Source organism: Corvus kubaryi, unplaced genomic scaffold (genome assembly GCF_017639235.1).
Source record: "Corvus kubaryi isolate FWS band 111438036 unplaced genomic scaffold, C.kubaryi_AGA036_p1.0 37357, whole genome shotgun sequence".
NCBI classification, from domain to species: Eukaryota; Metazoa; Chordata; class Aves; order Passeriformes; family Corvidae; genus Corvus; species Corvus kubaryi.
In genome coordinates this window covers 13,931,038-13,950,343 of record NW_024581117.1, presented here as the reverse complement: position 1 = coordinate 13,950,343, position 19,306 = coordinate 13,931,038, and the positions used below count along the sequence as shown (strand labels likewise).

The 19,306-nt window shown below is 43.8% G+C and overlaps 1 protein-coding gene across 3 annotated transcripts in view; it reads right to left on the bottom strand.

Annotated features, from left to right (window-relative positions):
• Nucleotides 1-915: 915 nt before the first annotated feature.
• The window catches only part of ARID5B (AT-rich interaction domain 5B), a 117,533-nt gene continuing 99,142 nt past the window's right edge, over nt 916-19,306 (bottom strand). For all 3 annotated transcript variants that reach the window (XM_042033363.1, XM_042033364.1, XM_042033365.1), the window contains 2 exons: nt 10,700-10,898; nt 916-6,799 (listed from right to left, as the gene is read on the bottom strand). In XM_042033363.1, coding sequence (XP_041889297.1) covers nt 4,649-6,799; nt 10,700-10,898 — 2,350 coding nt within the window. In that variant the 3' untranslated portion in view covers nt 916-4,648. The remainder of the gene's footprint in view (nt 6,800-10,699; nt 10,899-19,306) is intronic.

Below are 19,306 nucleotides of genomic sequence, written 5' to 3'. Positions count from 1 at the left end.
CTCTCCTCCTCAAGCTGCTATTTCGCAGCACACAGAGGAGGAAATGGTTGTTTTTGAGACCACAGCATGTATTTGAAAGCCTCATCGAACAGTGCTGTGAAAGTGCTCTGTGCTTGCCTGGCCATGCACCCAGCACAGGGAGAAAGCATAAAGCCGTAGCAGCCTCCACGACCATTCACGGCCTCAGATCCTGGACCACCACGGATGGGGGAGGGAAACTTCCCTGCTGCATACCTGCCCCAGAACCACGGAGTTAAGCAACTATGTGGGATTAGCAGCTGGCTACTGGGCATTCCTGTCCTGCTGCTGAGCTGTTCTGGGCAAGGGGAGTACCCAGGCCTGACCTACACACACCCAAATGATTTTCCCACGTATGGAGACCAGGAGCATAACAGCATTTGTTGTGCTAATGTGTTCTCAAAGGGCTCCCAGATTTATGGGGGCTCTTTGGACCCAGCATCATCAGCGAAATTACCAGTGAGCATCTAACTCCAGGACTCCAGAACCTTGCCCAAGTGTGAGCTGGGAAGAAGAGGGGGCGATCTTCAGATCCCAGCTCAAGCCTGCAGTACTGGTAGAAAAAATCCTACTCTGAGATGCAAATGGAGCAAATTTGGTACTGGAGCCACTGGCTAAGCATGGAAGTAATCCTCTCAAAAGCTATTCCTATAGTCAGCATGATCACAGCCACACTTTAATGCCAGCACACTGCAAAAATAGAGGGGCACTGACTGAAGATCTTGTCTCTCCCTCCTTGAGGAAATTGCAAACTTCCATTTCTTTAATCTAATCATTTGCAGGAGGAGATACTTTCTCTAGAAAAGCCAATATAAGAGGGCTGAAAGGTCGGATGGGATAATATGTAATCCAATGCGATAAGGGCTGTTTACAGAATTATTAATCAAACACAAAAGGGAACAGATAGTAACATTTTTTATTAAATATTACAGTGGATCAAAAAGTACAAAATATCTTTTGCCTGCTATGTGATTGGGAAACTATTGGCACATAATACAGTATCAAAAGCATTAATAAGTACAATTTGGAAAACATACAAAAATTGAGTGTTTATAGTTGGCTCAGCTTTATTTCTGGTAGTGTTTAAACTAACGCAAAGGTTACTCAATAACCTTTTAAATGGGAAACTATATAATATTACTGGGCCATTTTTATATATACAAATCATCACCTTACAGAGCATATAGGCTACATAACTTGAATCACAAAAAGTATACAATATTTACAACAAAAGAAAAGTTAAAAAAGTATAAACAGCTAGTAGATTATGCTGCCATTATTAGAACGTATTTAAAACTGTGGGGCTGGGGGGAGAGGGGAGGAGGAGGAAGAGAACTAACGAAATATCAACCACATGTACAGCAAACAGCGCTCGTGGCAGCGCTGCCAGTGCCACCCGCCTCACACCAGTGCAGGAAGTCCCACTGCTCATCAAAATCACCACAATCGCAAAACTGGACCAGATGCGACCTCACTGATCGCTGCAAAGGAAGCGAGCAGGCGGTGGGGGCAAGGGACTCCCATCGTGGTCTCTGGAGCCGGCAGCCCCACGTCTCCCCAAACAGGGCAGAGGTGCTGGCAGAGGCAGCACAGCACTTGTGCCCTGCTTGAGCTCCAGCTGCTGCCAAGCCACCTTCTCTGCTACTGGGACAAACTACTTCCCAGGCACGAACCCACTGGGCAAGCTCTTTGCACCAGGCCAGCTCGCAGCCACGACCGACCTGCTGCAAACTGCTGGCCTGCTCCCACCCCACCTGGCCAGGGGCATGATCACACTGGGAATCAGGCCCTACTTCCCGTGTGCTTGGTGAGGCCTGGCACAGAGTGTGGCCAGAAGCTACACACGAGCCGTTTGCTGCTGGGCCTTTTCCTTTGGATCTCTCAACCTTTAGCATCCCTAATGCATCCTGGACATAGTGCGTTTGAATTGCAACATTTCTTGGAACTGGCTCCTAGCAAATAGATTTATGACTCTATTGGCAATTAGATTCTGCAGTTTCCTTTACAAACCTACCAATAACAATGGTCTGATTGCACAAAGAAAGGCTTGTGCAATTTCATTCAATAATAAGGCCCCTTGAACTCAAACAATGCAAACAAAGCCCCATTTAAGACACTGAGAAAAAAAAAAAAAGACGACTTTTCAGCCAATGAAGAATTCAACAGTCTGTTGAAAGATTTCCAAGATTTCTGTTAAAAGAGTTCTTAAACAAATAATGCATCGCTTCTATTGGGGGTTTATGCCACCATTTCTTTTCCTCAGCCCTGATGTTTTGCCCAGTATATTATGAGCTTCCCCACCCGGCAGTGGCCAGTCTCCTCATGGGGCAAGCGAGGAGCCCTCCTCCGCTCTCCCTGTCCCCCAGCCCTGTGCTGCCTCAGCATGGCTCCAAAAAGCCTACCAGCAAACTCCAACAGGACGTAACCAAAAGGACATTGGACACTTTGCATAAACAAATGCACAGCTCCAGAACACACAACCAAAACAAGGAGAAACATTTGCTTTGCCAAACACACGACAACCTTCTGTGTTTGCTGTAGATTTTTATATTCTCTACCCCTTTTCCCCCCGCCCTCCTCCCCCCTGTCCCCAAACCCCTGATTCTTATGTGATTCAAATCTAGTGCAACTTTACTAGAGATGTCCTCCACACTGTGGCCTCTGCCTGGATGAGCCTGCGGTTCTGTTTCCTGTATGACTTGTGGAGCAGTAGGATACTCTGCACTGGCACATTCATGTTCCAAGTTCTACTAGTCTGTTTATCAATCAATTAAATATAGTTTTACCACAGGAATATAAAGTATTTAATTGAAGAAGCTGGATTTTTAACAGTAGACGAGTATACTATTCTGGTTTCCACCTTTGGATATTAAGTATGATACATTATATATTGTATTTGGCTTCATATCATGGGAAAATTTAATGACATGCCTAGCATGCAAAGTGTTTCTTAGTAGTTTCTGTTTTTTTCTTTTCATATCGAGTACGCTGTCTTTGAACAGTAACTGAGATCGTTTGAACCACAACCAATTTTCACATTGCATAAAGCCTCCAAGTGACACTTCGCTTTATCAATGTCTGTGCTCAGCTGCATGGTGGTGACGTCCTGCAAAGTGAACATACACCCACAGGGAAGCTCTTTCATCAGGAAAATCCAGCCTCTCCATGCCTGGGCTTTCCCCCTGCAAAAGGATGCCCAGGGAGAAGCCGAGATCCCTGTAGGAGTGTGGAAGGACCATCCCGACCACTGCACGGAACCCCCTACCCATCATGAGGCACAGGACCCAACCTGTGAGCCTCTGATTCAAATCCACACTGGCTCCTCTCACAACTTCTGAAATTCTCAACATTCTCACAAAACACAAATCCGTTTTCTGCACTCCTTTGTCATCCAGCAGCTTATTAGGGAGGTTTTGTTTTCTAGACCACTTCTCTGGTAGGCAGGAGGGTTTCACAGCCTAGGTAAGATTAAGTACAACGCTCGACAAATTCACAGACCACGATACAGGAAAGCAAAGCTCGGTGGGTGGGGAGAAGCGGCGTAGGAGCCATCACAACAATGGGAGGAGGGCAAGAGGTGCTCAGCACCTCACAGGGGTGGGCCGTGAGGAAAGGAACCTTGTTCGCATCCTTGCACCATAACATCACCTACAGTATGTTTATAACCATTAAGATTAATCTGAACCAGTTGCTTCAGTTTGTAAACAGTAAACGTTACCACAAAAACAAAACAAAAACGCTGCTCAAAAGTATAAAGAAACTGGAAAAATTACAAACACGTAATAAAAAAGAAATTAGGACAGCCACAGCCTTTAAAAAAGTTGCAGATAAAATGATACTGTTTAATTTAAAAAAAAAAAGAACCCAAAACAAAAAAAAACAAACATAAAGAGCACAGAATATACTGGACAAACGAAACTATATAAATTATTGTGACCAAATGTGACACTGGTAGTTTACGAAGTGGATATGTACAGTCAAATTAAACAGTGTTTACCATTCTGTTCTAATAGTGTTAAAATGAAAAAATCTATTGCCGTTTTACTATACATTGCATTGATCGAATCTTTAAAGTCAGGAAAAGTTACCCAAAAAAGCACATCCACTGATTGTACAGATTCTTGGTGCACTTCTCCTTTCCAGGTTCATCTGAAGTCCTTGACTCATTTGCAACAATGCACGGCATCCGGTCCTTGGCTCAGCGAAAGGCAAATGCAGCCCTCACCAGGGTTTCAGTGAGCTCAGGACTGGGCCTGTGTTTCCACAGGCTCCCTTTGAACATCTGCTCTTACCATGTTCAAGTCCTTTCAGAAAACACATATGCAAAATCCAACTATTTTTTTCTTTTTTTTTCCTGTGTTTTTTTTTTCTCTCTTTTTTTTTTTTTTTTTTTTGGTTTGGTTTTCTTTTTTGCAAGGGCAGGGATAAGGGGTGAGGGGGCTGATGTGGGAGCCAGAATTAAAGAAGCAGTCCTTTCTCCATCAGACTCCGAGGTGCTCCTCTAGGCGGGATACGACTGCATCCTGGTTGACAAAAATACAGATTGCTAAATCTGCGAGACATCGTCAGGGGGAGGAATGTTGCTAACTGAACTTTTCTCCTCAGACCTTTTTTTTGTGAGCGAGGGGGTTTACAGTTTTGTGCTGGGATGTACAGAGGATAGCTGGGAAGGTGGGAACGCAGCTTGAGGGTTTATAGCAGCTAAAGGATAAATGCTGTTATGCAAAAGGTCACCGTAGGAACTTCCTACAGGTGTTGCTGCAGCTAAGTGTCTGTACAGTTGCTGGGAGTTTGCAGGGGACGTGAGGAATTGTCTCTGCACCATGAAGGAGTGAAGAGCCAAAGGCTGCATGAGTGGGGATAGCACGGTCTGATTTTTCAAGTACTGCAGGGGATGAGAATACCCGGGTGGGAGGCGATTGTTCAGCCCTGTGCACAGGCTTCCCGGATACAAGCCTGGGAAGATGGGGGCTGACAGGGGAAATTTGTGGCTTTCCAGCATGCTGCCAGAGTGGAGACCATGCACTGACTTGCTGCCTTCCCCCTCTGGGTCGGGAACCTTGTCTTTCGCTGGAGTCTCCTTTGGTAAGTGTATAGGAGAGACAGCTCGGAGCTTTTTTTCAGAAATGACTTTGTCCAAATCCTCCAGGCTCCGTTTCAGAGGCCGGGCAGCCCCCACGTTCTGAGGGCTCGTTCTGCGGCTGATGATAGGATGCACCATCCCCTCCATCTTCCTCAGGTTCTCCAGCCTCTGGGCCTGCTGCTTCCCAGACCTATGGAGCAACTCGCTGTGTTTTTTCGGGGCTGTCATGGCCATGGGGGACACACGGCAAGCTTTGGGGTTACAGTCTAGGCTCACCGCCTGGCTGCTTCCAGCCTGGAACGGGGAGATACCTTTGCATTCTTGCTGGGCCATGGATGAGTGAGGGAGGCTGGAGCCCGGAGCCTTTGCAGTCTGTTTGTGTATGCTCTTTGGAAGACTCAAATCTGTTGGCTGATCATCTGAAGAAGTCTCCACTGTTGCCTTTTTTTCTTGCTGATGCAAAGATGGGCGATAATTTAAACTTAGTTTTTCTTGGTGTTTGTGTTGAGTAAAAGTAGAAATATTTTCAGACTCTCTGAACATGTCCCGGGGGAGGTACTTTGATGTCTGTTCATTATTAAGGTGGTGTTCTGTGTGCCTATAAAGGCTGTGCAGATGAGGTGATGAATAGAAATCTGCCAAGAAAGTGGGCACATGGGAGTGCTGCAGTGCCCTTTTCTCACTCATTTTATCTTTGCAGTCTTGGATATCCGACTTCGGTAGGTACGACTCGGCAAGAGAACTGAGGTGATGTTTTGAAAAATCACAGCGCTGAGGATCCGGTTTACTTAGCATGTCGTGTTTAAAAACATCATTAATTGACTTCCTTTCTTCCTTCGTTTTAAAACTCTGTACATGTTGTATGACTGAGGGCCTATTAATTGCTACAGGATCAGAATTAGGGGCATGGGGACCTTGTGATATGCCTGAGGACAGTTCATCTCTGCTGTTGAGTTTCTTTTTGCTGATCAAAGGTGGAGGAGAACCGTAAGGATAGTTACATGAGAGCGCAGCCCCGCTGACCTGTGACAGCAGCTTCTTCTTTGCCAGGGGTGACATGATACCTGGATTACCTTTTGAGTACAGCAGCGGTGTGTAACTGAAAGTGGAGTCATCGTTCACGGACCCGGACAGCTCCTTTTCCTTGAACATGTCGAAGTTCTGCACCACCAGTACTTTGGGCGTTTGCTTTAGTGCGTTGTGGATATCTTCGTTTCCCAGCTGGTCCACTTTCACCGTGCAGTTTGCGATGTAATCGGCCATCTCTGGCAGCTTCTCATCTTCCATGTCGCTCTGAGTGGGCAGATGAACTGGGAAAGCTGTGAAGGGCATTTCTGGAGGTTCACTTTCTAGGTTGTCAGTAAAAGCTTTGTGTAGTCTTTGTTCAGGCTTTGTGTCTTCCAGGGCATCTGCTGGGGGATGTAATCGTTTTGTGACAGTGGCATCCAGCACAGTGTCTTCTTCTGGGGACATGGATATACTTGAGAAAGAGGACGAGTGCTGAACCTCCTCCTTGGCTTTCTCACTGTTGGTGTTGTTTTCTGTCACATCTGTCTTTTCCAGAGGCAGTGTCCGAGCTGTCTCTGGCGAAAGAGATGGAGGGCCTTGCACAGGTTGTTTCATCTCTCCCACTGTCGGGTGTTCAGGGAAGTTTTTCTGGTCTGCTGATTCTTGATCCTTCTCTTGTTCTGATGAAACCTAATGAAATGATTCAACAGACAGTAGTAAGAATGCAGCATGTTCCAGCAGCCTGTTTGTAAGGTTATGCACAGTACACAGCTACTTTTAGGGAAGGACTTGCCAACCACCTTACTGGCACGTGAAGGCTCTAACATCAGGTACTGGGCTCAAACAAAGAGAAGTGTCTCCTGGAAATATTACAAAATACACCATCCCTGTCAGAGTCACAATAAAGCATTTCAAAACAGCAGATGTTTGTAACCTGATGAGAGGCACTGGTGGCTTGATCAGATAGCTAAATGCTGAGGTTATATACTCTTTCAAAGTTAGTTAGGCAAATGCAGAAGAGCAGATTTCATGACACAAACAGTAAGGCTATAGAAATTTCTCCTGCTAGCCAACTTCACCTAAGAAAAACGCACTATTCCTACGCTTTCCCTTCTCTAAAGTCTCTCCAGCATAGCTATCTTAAAATTCAGTAATCACACAGGAGATCATTCACACCCAGTTCTGCATTAAAGTGTGAAAATGATAGAAATGGCATACTAGAAAACCCTATTGTAGGCAGCAAATCACTGCCACAGCTTAACTAGGACACACATTTTTTTATTACCGGATTAAAATGAAGTTGTCAACATTCAGTAAGTGTGTGTGCCTGCTATTACAAACATGGCTTTTGTATGTTCTCGTCAATGGGACCATGGCTCGTTCTGCTCCCCCATTAATACAGCTTGTGTGCACAATTCACACTATTCATCCCATTATGTAGCCGGCTGAACTGTGACCCACAGAGGTCACCAGAGCATCCCATCTGCGATCGAGCTGACTGACAGCCCTTTTCAAAACTGCTGTCACTCTCCTCTGACATGTTGTGGTAGAAGACAGTCATAAACCAGCAGCATTGTGCGACTCCTTTATTATTATTGTTTTCTTTCTTCCTTCACTGTAAGGATAAGACGCATCGAGAAAGTTATCATCTAAATTCTGCTTTATGGTCTGTCGCAGGAGCGGGGAATCGGAGATGGTCTAATGAATCTAACCCTCTCAGAGATTTATTTCTTCACAGCTGCTTTTAAATATTCCTGTCTGTTTGGTTGGCCTATTAGTTACAGTGTCTGTTAGTCATCCTAACTTCTTCTTTTTAAACTCATAGCTCTCTTTTGCAGCCAAATACCATCATTAGGTCCTTTACAAAGAACCATCGCTAGTCTCTCGAGCTTATAAAATTACAGGCAAATACCAGACAGATGAGCAAAGCAAGGAGGAGAAAAAAAAGAGAATCATATTTAATAACTGTACATTCTGCTCTTTGTTTCTGTTAAGCAATACTTTGATTGAAGTTTCAGCTATTGTGAGGAAATGTGCAGTCTAAGGCTAATAGCATTTTGTCTGGTGTCTTGTTACACTGACAATGTCATTGTGATGGAAGGAAAACAGTGAAGAGCACAAAGGCAAATGCAATCCTAATAAATTAAAGTTATATTCTCTCCCTGCATACTTCTAATGGTGCATGAGTTGAACATGAAATTGAGAGGACCACACATTTGTAACTGGATTATGCTTTTCCAGCTCACAGCTTCCAGGCCACATGAAGAAATGACTTAAGCGGTGGCTTGGATGGGGACGTGCCTACACATTTATGTGGTGGCCATAGGGCTCTCCCTCAGAGCAATACCCCATCACTGCTGTGCCTGGATGAGGCCTCAGGAATGGGGCTGCACTGCCAGGGCATGGCTGCGGTGCGAGAGACAAGCAACCTTTTGCCTGGCTCCAGCAGACCTGGATTTTGGTCCACCCAAAGGAGCTGAACATCTCCTGCCTGCTACCCTTGTTAAGCGCCACATCCTGGGCATTGAGCCCTCCATATGGCAAAGCACAGATGAGTTCTGGAGGTGAAGCATCCACCCTGCAGCCCCTTCACTGCTCAAGCTTTGTGTGATCACCGACTCATATGGTGACTGACGTGAAGGTTAAGGTCCTTAATGGCCCACCCTGATCAAATAGGGGCAGGACACGTCTTCCTCCCCAGTCAGGGAGGAAATAATAATTTTGCTATAAAAGCTACCATTTTACAATAGGGAACTGCTGTAATTGTACATTTTTATTGTCTCGTCTAGGCTCCCTACATTTCCGATAAGCACAGCTTAGGAACTCTTCCTGCAAACCATACAAAAATAACTTCAGTTTAAACAGCAGGAAGTTTGAGATAGGGAACAACAAAAGCAAGGAAATTCAAAGTAAGGCTGTTGCTCTGTTGCTGACTTGTTATGTTGGGCTTAGTAGCAGCAGTACAGATAGTGTGTAATGTATCTTTCTGATCCAAGACCCTCAATAAATAACCGGGGATGAAGGAATGACAAGGGAAGAGGGAGCACAAGCTTTCACTTCACTTCTCCTGGCTTTGGGCAGTTTGTCCTGTAACCTTCCAGTGACTGAAGCATGTTTGTGCGCACTCTCCTCTCCATGTGTTTTTTTTTTCATTTTATCCAAACAGGGCTCCCCCTACTTTAAAAGTACAATGTCAGAGAAAAAAAGTCTCTCTGGAGATTGCTCTTAAATTAGATACTAATGGTACTGTTGATCAAGGCCATTTAAAACACAAATTCTTCTTTGCATGGGAGATTAAATTGTCCTTGTAAGCACAACTTAAAGAAGTAGTAGGACATGAAACCCAAACTTTTCTGTTCTCAAAACTGGGTACATGGAGTCTTAGAGGCATCTTTGTTTACAGGTCCTGCATTGTTTTTTTAAAACAACGAGGAGGAGGATTGTTGATAGTTGACTCAATAAAGTTTCCAAACAAGTTTAGAAACAGGACTTCTGTACCTGCCAGACGCAATGAAGTCAAGGGAGCAGCCATAGTCTGCTGGGCACGTCATCTGTTTCGACATTCTTGAAATACTTACTTTCACTACAACGCCTTGAAGGCTGCTGTGATCTGGCAGACTGAGACAGGAAAAGCAACATGTTTTGCAGGGGTTGTGTGTGAGGAGCTTCACCATCTCCTTCACACAGAGTGCAAGCAGGGCACAGGAGAGAGTGGGCAGGATGTGCAAAGGAACGTGCTTAAGTAACAGTGTGGCAAAACCCCACTGATTTTGTATCACTTAACAACACTTGAAACTTACACTTATTTGCAGACAAATATGAATTCTACCATCTATCTTACCCTGTGCTGTGAACATAAAATCTCTTCCCTGAGGGCTGTCCTATGCCTGCAAGTAACATGGCTCTATGTGGAAACTGGGGCCTGCCCATGTGAAGCAGCGTGACATGATAGGAACCTATTATGTCTGAATAGGAACCTCAGCTGAAAGCCATCTGCTGCTTGAGAGAGGGAAGTCAATGTCAGGGCTTGGAAGTTAGTTTCCTCAAAATGAGACCTTTTAGTTCAAAAAGAAACTTAGTATAATATAATAAAAATCCTAGGGAGTAATATGTTTTCTGACAGTCATGCATACATCTGTGAGCACAGGAGGCTGATCCAGAGGTTACCATTATAAAACTCAGCTGTGTCCAACAGTTACCACAGTATTATCAACAATATTAGAGGTTCCCGCACCCTATACTTAGATTAGGAAATAACTGTGGTAGTTGTGTGGTTTCCCTTTGGCAGCTGCTGATCTGTTAGTGGTGACCACTGTATAATACAATGAGCAGAACTGGTACTAGTCAGATCCAGCACTTGGTCCTCTGCCATCCCTGCTGTGCAATATGGAGCAAACTGGCTGCCATTCACAGCCCAGAAAAATCCCAGCACAGACAGTATCACAACAGCTGAATTTCCATTGCTGAGCAAACTAAAAGGCCAACTGGTTGGAATTCTCCAGTCTAAATCATATATTTTATCACTGGATTTCATGTGATTAAAACTGTGCATTTTTAATTGAAAAACTGAAAAGCAGGGAAGCAACCGACCTCAGATGCATCTTGGGGTTTCTGTGAATTATCTTTTTCCTTCTTGCTCTTTTGGTTTTCATTTTTGATGCGTTTTGTTCCAGACACTTTTGTTTTTGCTTCACCCTCCTGGGAACTGTTATCCTGTTTTCGAGGTTTCACTGGAGGCAGTGGCTTATCTTCCTCTCCTTTAATAAATCTTTCATATGGCAGGATTAATCTAGGGGATTAAGGAACAAATAATTGATCAGGTTTTGCTGTTCTAGCAAAGAAAAAAAAGTGTATCTACTATGAGCAGTTTACTTAACAAATCCATTTTCTTCCATGCCACAAAAGCAACAGTTTAAACTCTACATCTATAAATCCAAGTATAAGAAATCAATTTATTTGGCAAGATTATCATGTGGCATAAATTCAGTGGAGTTGGAGTTGGTGTGGATCAGCTGTCAGTAACTCTGCAGTGGTTTGTGTGGCTACACCAATTTGTACCAGATGAGAATATCAGCCATTATGTTTCAGACTGATTTTAAAAAAAATCCACCATTTATTTTTATTTTCCCTCCCTGAATTTAACAGCATGCAGCAAACTCCAGGAAAACACCTACAAAGCCACAGCCAACTCAATAACAGCTACACAATTTCCAGGCTGGTGGTTCCGTTGAGTGGAAGGGCAGTGCCAGGAACGTGGGAGGAGCCAGCAGGAACCCTACAGGGGTGGGCACAGCACCCGCCTCACCGTCACCAGCACCAGCCCAGCACCACCGTGCAAGGCACCCATGTAGTGACAGTCACCATGCTCCCTGCCTTTGCCAGGGAGCCTTTTTTAAGGAAGAAGGGGAGAGGAGAAGAGTTAAAAATGAAGGAATTCTTCACTGTGGAACTGTCTGTCACAAAGTGCACGAAATTGCTTTAAAAACACAAGGAAGAAACACAAACAAAAAACATCCTCCCCTGAAAGCATCAAACACACCGAGTTTTAATCTCTCTGTTTTCCCTTTGCAGTTCTTGATCTGAAAGGAAAAATAACTGATATAATTAAAAGGGATGGATTGCATTACAATCTCAGTTTCAACTTCAGTGATTAAAGTTTTTATAATGCACTTTGGTATGATTAATGACTCACTGTGGGATTAATACGAGACTCAGACTTTAAAAATATGAACTTTAATACAGCAAACATAATTTGTTAAAAAAAAAAGACAAGTTGACTCTACGAAGAAAATGTACTTTGCTTATAAACAACATAAATCTGCTCAAATACCAGGAATCCTTAATTATCTTTAATCTAAGACTCCAAGGCAGAAACCTCTTTGGTTCAGATATTCGTTTGTTATCCTAGAATCAGTTTCTAAGCATGCAATTTTGATTTACATACTTAGATGTTCAAACACAGTTTGGGCTTAAGAGAACAGAAATTAGATTGCTCGTGATCATAATATTTTACATTTTAATAAAATACAACATAAATTATGTTAAAATATAAACCTAATTTATGCTATATTAGAAACAAAATTCATTAACTGAGCATGCTCTGACATGGTATGTGCAAAGAGGCGTGAATAATACTTTCTAGCCCTGAATTTGGCAGGGCTCCAGTAATGAAGCTAAGCAGAGCCCACAGGGAATATTCATCTTCAGATCCCATTACAAACTGAGTTTAAACATGTTACAGCTGCTAAAACTGGAAACTGCTCCCTCTATGCAAACTTAGCAAAATAATACGTAGTTGCCAAATACCTGCTTCCCACTGTAATATTACAGTTAATGTTTATATAATAAAAAGCATAACTAAGCAGAAGGAGAAAAAAATAATCCTGTTCATACTTGAGGCTGCTACATTTCATTCGCAAAGCGCAAATATTGGTGAAAACACCGAATTCCTCCCTGTGCTGCACAAAGCACTTTGGACTTCACTAGAGGCAAGGTTGGGTTTCACACAGGGCAGTGCCAAGGCCACTCTCCCATGTGTTAAATATTTAAAATCACTTTTAATAAAAACACTTTTTATTACAATAATTGTTAGCACTGCGAGGGGAGTGTTTGACTTTGTTTTGTTTCCATGGGAACGTGTCGCCCATTAAAAATCTACATATTCCATCCGTAAAGGTTTCAGACACTGTCCGGTGCCTCATGGGAGATGGAGATGCTCCCAGCCCCAGGAACGAGCCTTTCCTTGGAAGATGCCAAGTGATTAACCCGGTGGCTACAGCTGGGCCAGGAGCAAGGCCCGGGCCGACGCGATTAATCACCACTCGCGTGCTCTCCGCCGAGCCTTGTAGGGTAACGCGGGACTCAAACTCCTCCTCCTCTTGCCTCTGCACCTCACCAGAACTCATTAGCTTGGGTGCTAATTAGTAACTGTGGCTTAAATTTCCTTTTCTGATCTTAAGGGTTCATGTGGGAGTACAAGGTTTTCATTTTAGTTATTTTTCACTGAGCTCAGCAGTTGGCAGGCCGACAGCAGTAAAAATACATTTCACATAGCCGGTCAGCGGCCTGGAGCCAGCGGCAGGAAATCTGGAATTAAATGTTTCATGTATCGGGGAGGCGGCATGACTAAGGTAAAACTGAGTCAAAACACAAGGCTGGCTTGTTCTAGGATTTTCCCCTCCTCGTTTCAAAGGAGGGCAGGCCAAGGTGGCTTTTGGGGGCGGCTGGCGAGGAGCCGGGCAGGAACGCGGGCTGTGAGACCCCAGGGAGCAGCACCGAGCTGAGCAACACCAGCAATTGCCGCTTCATGTAGAGATTTCCGTTGGTTGCAATTTTCACTGAATGTTTTTTCAGTTATCCTGTCATGGTACAACACAATTACCCACAGGATATGATCTTATCATTTGATTATTAGAAGTTTTTATAGCGCAGGAGTAATAAAGCTAGTGCAGCTCTCGGAACATGTAAGCAGCCGGCTCACATGCCATGAAAGCAGCCGGCTTAGCCAATTTAAGGTCAATATTGCCCAACACCGGAAGAATGCGATCTGCTGTTAGCCAAATACTTTAGCAGAATGTGACATGTCTGAAACCAGCACGAGATTTTTTTTTTTTTTGGGTCAAATATTTGCAGTGCAGGTAAGATTTAATCAATCTTTGAGCAAAGAGAGGTAAAGACAACGTCCAAAAAACTGGATCCAGATACCTTGAATGTATCATATGCTGGAAACAACAACCATGTTTTCAGTTGCTTTGAACTGTGGCTGTACTTCCCGACAGGGGGGGAAGTATCAAAGTATTCATAAAAAAAGAGAGGGAATATTTTGTGGTCTGAAGAATATTTACTTGTAAAGCCTGTGAGAAGACCAAATAAAAGGGTCTTTATCATGATCAAGATTCCAATATTAAGATTAATAAAATGTATTATTTATAAGTCAATTAACATAAATAGAATATGTAAGCACTAGTGTATTAAAAAAATCTTTCCACAGGCAGCAGATTTTTAGCAGCATGAGGTTTTTTTTTTTCCTGGAATAATACAAGAATAACATTTTCCAGCCAAGAGCAGAAACAGTAGGGGAGTCTTTGCTATCACAGGGCTTCTTATTAAATTCAGTCACTGTGAAAAGCCAGTCTTTTTCCTTTTTTCTTTTTATTTTTTTAAAATAAAGACAACTTAAAATCAATACAAGTTAGATTAACAAATCAGTACTATACTAATCCTGATTTATTACAATCGGCAATATTAAGTTTAATCACGTATGAACTGCTACTCAAAAAAAGATTTTCCTTTAGTAAGTCCTGAATTAAATAATGGTGCAGTGTACTGAGTTTTTAGATCTGCATCATCTGATATTATGAAAAATTCAATGTACTTCTCTGCGGCAGATGTCAGAGGTCAGCAAATCTATTACAGTAATGTAAGTAATCTGGCTTTCTGCCAACCTTTTTTTTAAAAAACACTGAAGCAGATAATTTTATATTTACAAATTCTAAAATCCTCCAGGGACTAAATCTCTTTCCCAACAAAAAGCAGAAACTTCACATTAGAGAAATGTATTTCACAGTATATCAAACATGTCTTCATCATTAGCATTTCATAAAAAGAAAAAAAAAAAAGCCCTTAATCTTTATTAGTCAACATTTTTTTCCCAGCTACAGAACTAACAATACAAGATCTCATCTGAGCCAGTAACCACTACATGTATTGATTATGCAGAATGAATGACTTTTTTGGCCTGACTGCTTCACAGGACACATGAGAGCACATCTATTTATAGGCATGATAAAAAAAGTAGTTACAATAACGCAAAGGATCTGACCAGCCCAGAAAGAGGAAGGAAATTAAATGTTAAGGCTGACAGTTTCCTCTTTAATTCTTCCTACTGTGCATGAATATGACGGGGCTCTGGGGCTGGGGAGGAACCATATGCCCAGGACACGCAGGGTGATGCGAGAGAAGGAGGCAGCTCAGCACAACCCCTACAATATTTTTTTGTATCACTGTTTCAGTGTTTATTTTTGTTTTCTTTCTGGCAGAATAAAGTATTTCAGCATGTCTCCCATTGACATCATTGTACTTTCTCAAGGGCTCCAAGCCCAACACAAAATAGGATGCACTGGAGCCTCTGAGCCACACGAATAATCTTGGAAGGACTTAAAATACCAAAGTCCATTCCTTGGGAGATGTTGCCCCATTCTCATGCTTGGCCAGGTTAAGGAGGCTAATTGCAACAGGAATGGAAAATGATTTAAATTTGCTCCACCAAATAAATACAGCAATCAGTTAACCCGTGGAACTCACTGCCAATGGATATCTTGGGGCCAAGGGATTAGTGAGATTATGCAAGGATTAGATGCTAATGTAAATCATGAGAACATTAAGCTGTTCGAGCTTCAAAAATGCTGAAAAGGGACAGGCAATAGGTCTCTTTAGTGGTAGGAATTTGGAAAACGCTTTCCTCCTGAGCAAATAAGGCCATGGTGGCTCCAGCTCCTCACTCTGCAGGCACTACCAGGACTGGGGGACAAGACAGCTGCTTTTTCCAGTCCAAGAGGGCACCCATCTATCTGCTCCAGGACGTCCTCACAGCAGCCGCGCAGAGCTGCCCGCAGCCCTTGCAGCCAGAGGGTCTGAGTGCAGGGCTGGGACAGCCCCTGTGGTGCAAATGGGTCCCTATGAGTAAGCTCAGTGAGAGAAACCTGATTCTTTCCCCCTAGAAAGTCAGCAGCAAAACATTCAGCTGTTTTAAGGGATCAGCAGGAATGCCTGAGCTCTGATCCCAAGAGAAGTCTTGTCTTCTTTACCCTGTTGCTTTTCAAAAGGATAAATCTTAGAGCACTGGTCCAGTGTAGGTGAGGGAAACAATGAGGGAAACCTTCAACAACAATCAGTTGGTGGGGATAGCCAGGAGCAGGAGGCAGCTCTCCTGGGCACCAGCAACACGTTCCCAGCAAAGACGGGAGAGGAATAACCCAAACTTTAAGGTCTCAGCCGGTTTTCCAAAGTGGAAATATAAAGTACATTGAGGAAATGAAGCAGTGTGTTCCTGAAGTCTGATTTCCCCGGATTGCATTGTACAATGCAGGGGTTACGAAAGCAAGCCTCACGTGCTTTTGTGCAGAACACAATAGCAATGGTTTTATTTGCATTTGTGTGAAGTACAAAACTGGCATGTATTTTATCAGCAAAGACAAAATATGTTGGAGTTCAATTTTCTTTCCAAAGAACTTTCCTTCCTTAAAGAAATGGCTCTTTCATCCTTTCAACAACAACTTTCCTCACAGCCCACTGGGAGTGCTGGTGGGTAATGAGAATGGCTTACTGCTGAAAGGTGGGAACGGCACTGCTCTAAGAGAATTCAAAGACACTTTGTTTTAAGTAAACTGGAAATTAGTGACATTACAAACACAGCTGTTGATTTAGCTGCACAGCCCAGTGAGGCAAGCTCAGGCACTCCTGATCCTAGGGCTCAGCAGGGGGAGATGAGCAACTCCAGTCTTTTGCCTTTGGTGCAGATTTACTGCAAGGAAAAGACCCAAAGGAAGGGTGGTGGGCACAGAGCAGCTTCCCCAGGTCACTCTACCAAAACCACTACCAGACTCTGGTTTGGCCATAGTCATGGCAGACATGCATTTTGTTTGGTAGGTCCATGGAGCGCCTGCAATGCTTGGTCCCTATGCGCAGAACAAGCTTACAGATGCAATTTTGCATTGCCGGTGGGGTGCAGGTCTCCTGGCAGGACTCCAAAATCCTGCCGACCCTCCCTGGGAGCTCTGAGTCATATCTATATTGCAGAAAGCTGAACAAACTAGGGGCATTCTCTTTCATGTTAACAAAATCCTGAAGTATGAGGTGGAGACTCCCAGCAGCACTGGGCAATCTGAGGGAAAAGATGTTACTCTCCATCATTGGTGCTGCTCCTGCAAAAGAGAATGGCGCACCTCCCACTGTGCAGCACCCTCCTGGTACAACTCAGCTCCCAGCAAGGAAGAGGGGCTTGTCCCCTTGTGTCAAGTCTGTCCCTACTCCTGGATGTCAAGAAATGAGATTACCATGCGTGACACTGACCGGCTCCAAGCACTGAGCTGGAGCGCTGGGACCCCAAAGCCCCGGGCACTGCAGGGCCTCAGAACCCAGTAAGTGCCACGCACGTGTGCATGGTGGGCATGCCTGGCAAGGGCCTCTCTGCTTGGCTGACAACCCACCGGGCAGCACACAGCATGCCCCAATTCTGCTGGGACAAACTCCTGGGTGAAAGGAAGGATGTAGGTGGGAAAACAATTCTGCACCAGGAGAGAGATCATCTGCGTGCAAGCACTTAAAGGCAGCCTGACTGTCCAGCACTTCGCACTCAAGGACTCCTGCTGACTCCAGTGCTGGCCAGTAAGTTTTTGAGGCTGAAACCCCAGAAATTTTGAAAAAACTGCATGTTCTCAGATGTTTTGAATGGACAGCTAGGGATCTGTTTTAATGGTAAACAATTACATTCCTCTGTCATCTGATACTTTTTAAATTTTGGGGAGGGGGGAGGCTTTCTGAATTTTCAATAGTTCCTTTGTTAAAGCATCTGTTATTCACATAATTGAAAATATGTTTGTTCAGTGGTATGCTTGAGAGTACAGTTATTTAATCTTAATGATAAAGCCCTGAGGGCAGAAAATCATAAGTAGAAACCTCTTGTTATTTATCAAAAAGGAAAAAAAAAAACCAAACCAAAAACCCAGGGAAAAAAAGAGAACTGAGACACCTCATCTATCTTCAGGCTTAAATTTGTGCTTGATGGAAAACTATTGAGACAATTTGCAACTTGCGAAGTTTTCTGGGAGTCTGGGAGTAGCTGAAGTGTGAGGGGGGGCAGGGAAGTGGGGTGAAGACAAAAATAAAACAAGGAGAGAAAACTGTTGCTTGGCAAGTTTTTTTTGGGTCAAACAAAGAGCTAGTTGTAGTTTACACCATGACATAACATTTGATTAATTTTTGCCTGGGGATGTTTTCACACTTAACAGTGTAAATCAAAACCTTCTATTAATTACAATGTGTATAAAAAGATAACCATAAGCAATTTCATGTAGATGCTATACTAGCCCCCCACTTTTTGTTCCCTTTAAAGACTGGCTGTTATTTCCTGCAAAACTCTACTGAAATGCTTACACGTTACGAAAGTTATCCAAACGCTTTAGAAAACCAAACAGCATTTGCATGGAACACAGGGCTCTCCTGCATATTGAATTACTGCACAATATCCTTAGGGTAGACAGACTTTACGGCTGTTAAAGGGAAACCGTGTAAGGGACTTATTTCAACCTGTCTTGTGTTTCGGTAATATATAATTTTTATGTGGGTGATTTAGAAAGAAAAATGGCAGAATGGGCTCTGCACTGTACAAGACACTGCATCTCCTGAAGTTCAGTCCCCTGTTAAGGGACAGATGTGCAGGGTCCTCTGCAAGTGCACAGGGGCCACACTCACAGCCAGAATAAAACCCTCTGCAGGTCAATGTCCGAAGCATGGGCACAGCCACCCTGCCCCATTGTGAAGAACTACAACCCATCCCACCCACCTGGTCCTCCTCAAGTCCCAGGTGGCTGTGGCTCTGCAGAATAATTTCCCACTCAGCCCCCTTAATTTTGTGAGAGCACAAGGCCTAATAAACCCCTCTCCAGCTGGGTCTGACCAGGACAGACTGGTTTTCAAAATGCTAGTAAACTCATGAGGGCCAGCACACAAGACACACTGCTGAAGAGCAGAACTCGGGCCATGGGGTTCTCTGGGTCCATCCTTGCTGGAGACCCCAAGGGAGCCCAGCTTCCTGCAGCACCCAAAGAGGGCAGGAAGCTACTGGTCTATGGTACCATCCAGATGCCTGCCACGACACCTTCCAACAGCGACACCAGAGAAGCCAAGGAGAGTTACTGCATGCCACTGCACACCACAAATCCCCATTGCATGTATGTTTGTGCACAGCTCGTGCACAGGAATTGCTCTGGAGGAAACCAAGATGAATCACAGACAGACTTGGAGACAGAAAAAGGCCCCAACAGGCAATTACTAGTATTTTTGTTTTGTTCAGTGCATTTTATTGGGAACTTTTTATACCTTGCACACTGAACTAGCAGGTTGGGTTGTTTGGTTTGGTTTTTTTCTGGGGGGGGACAGTGGTGTAATATTTACAAAAAATCCCTAACAACAACATCA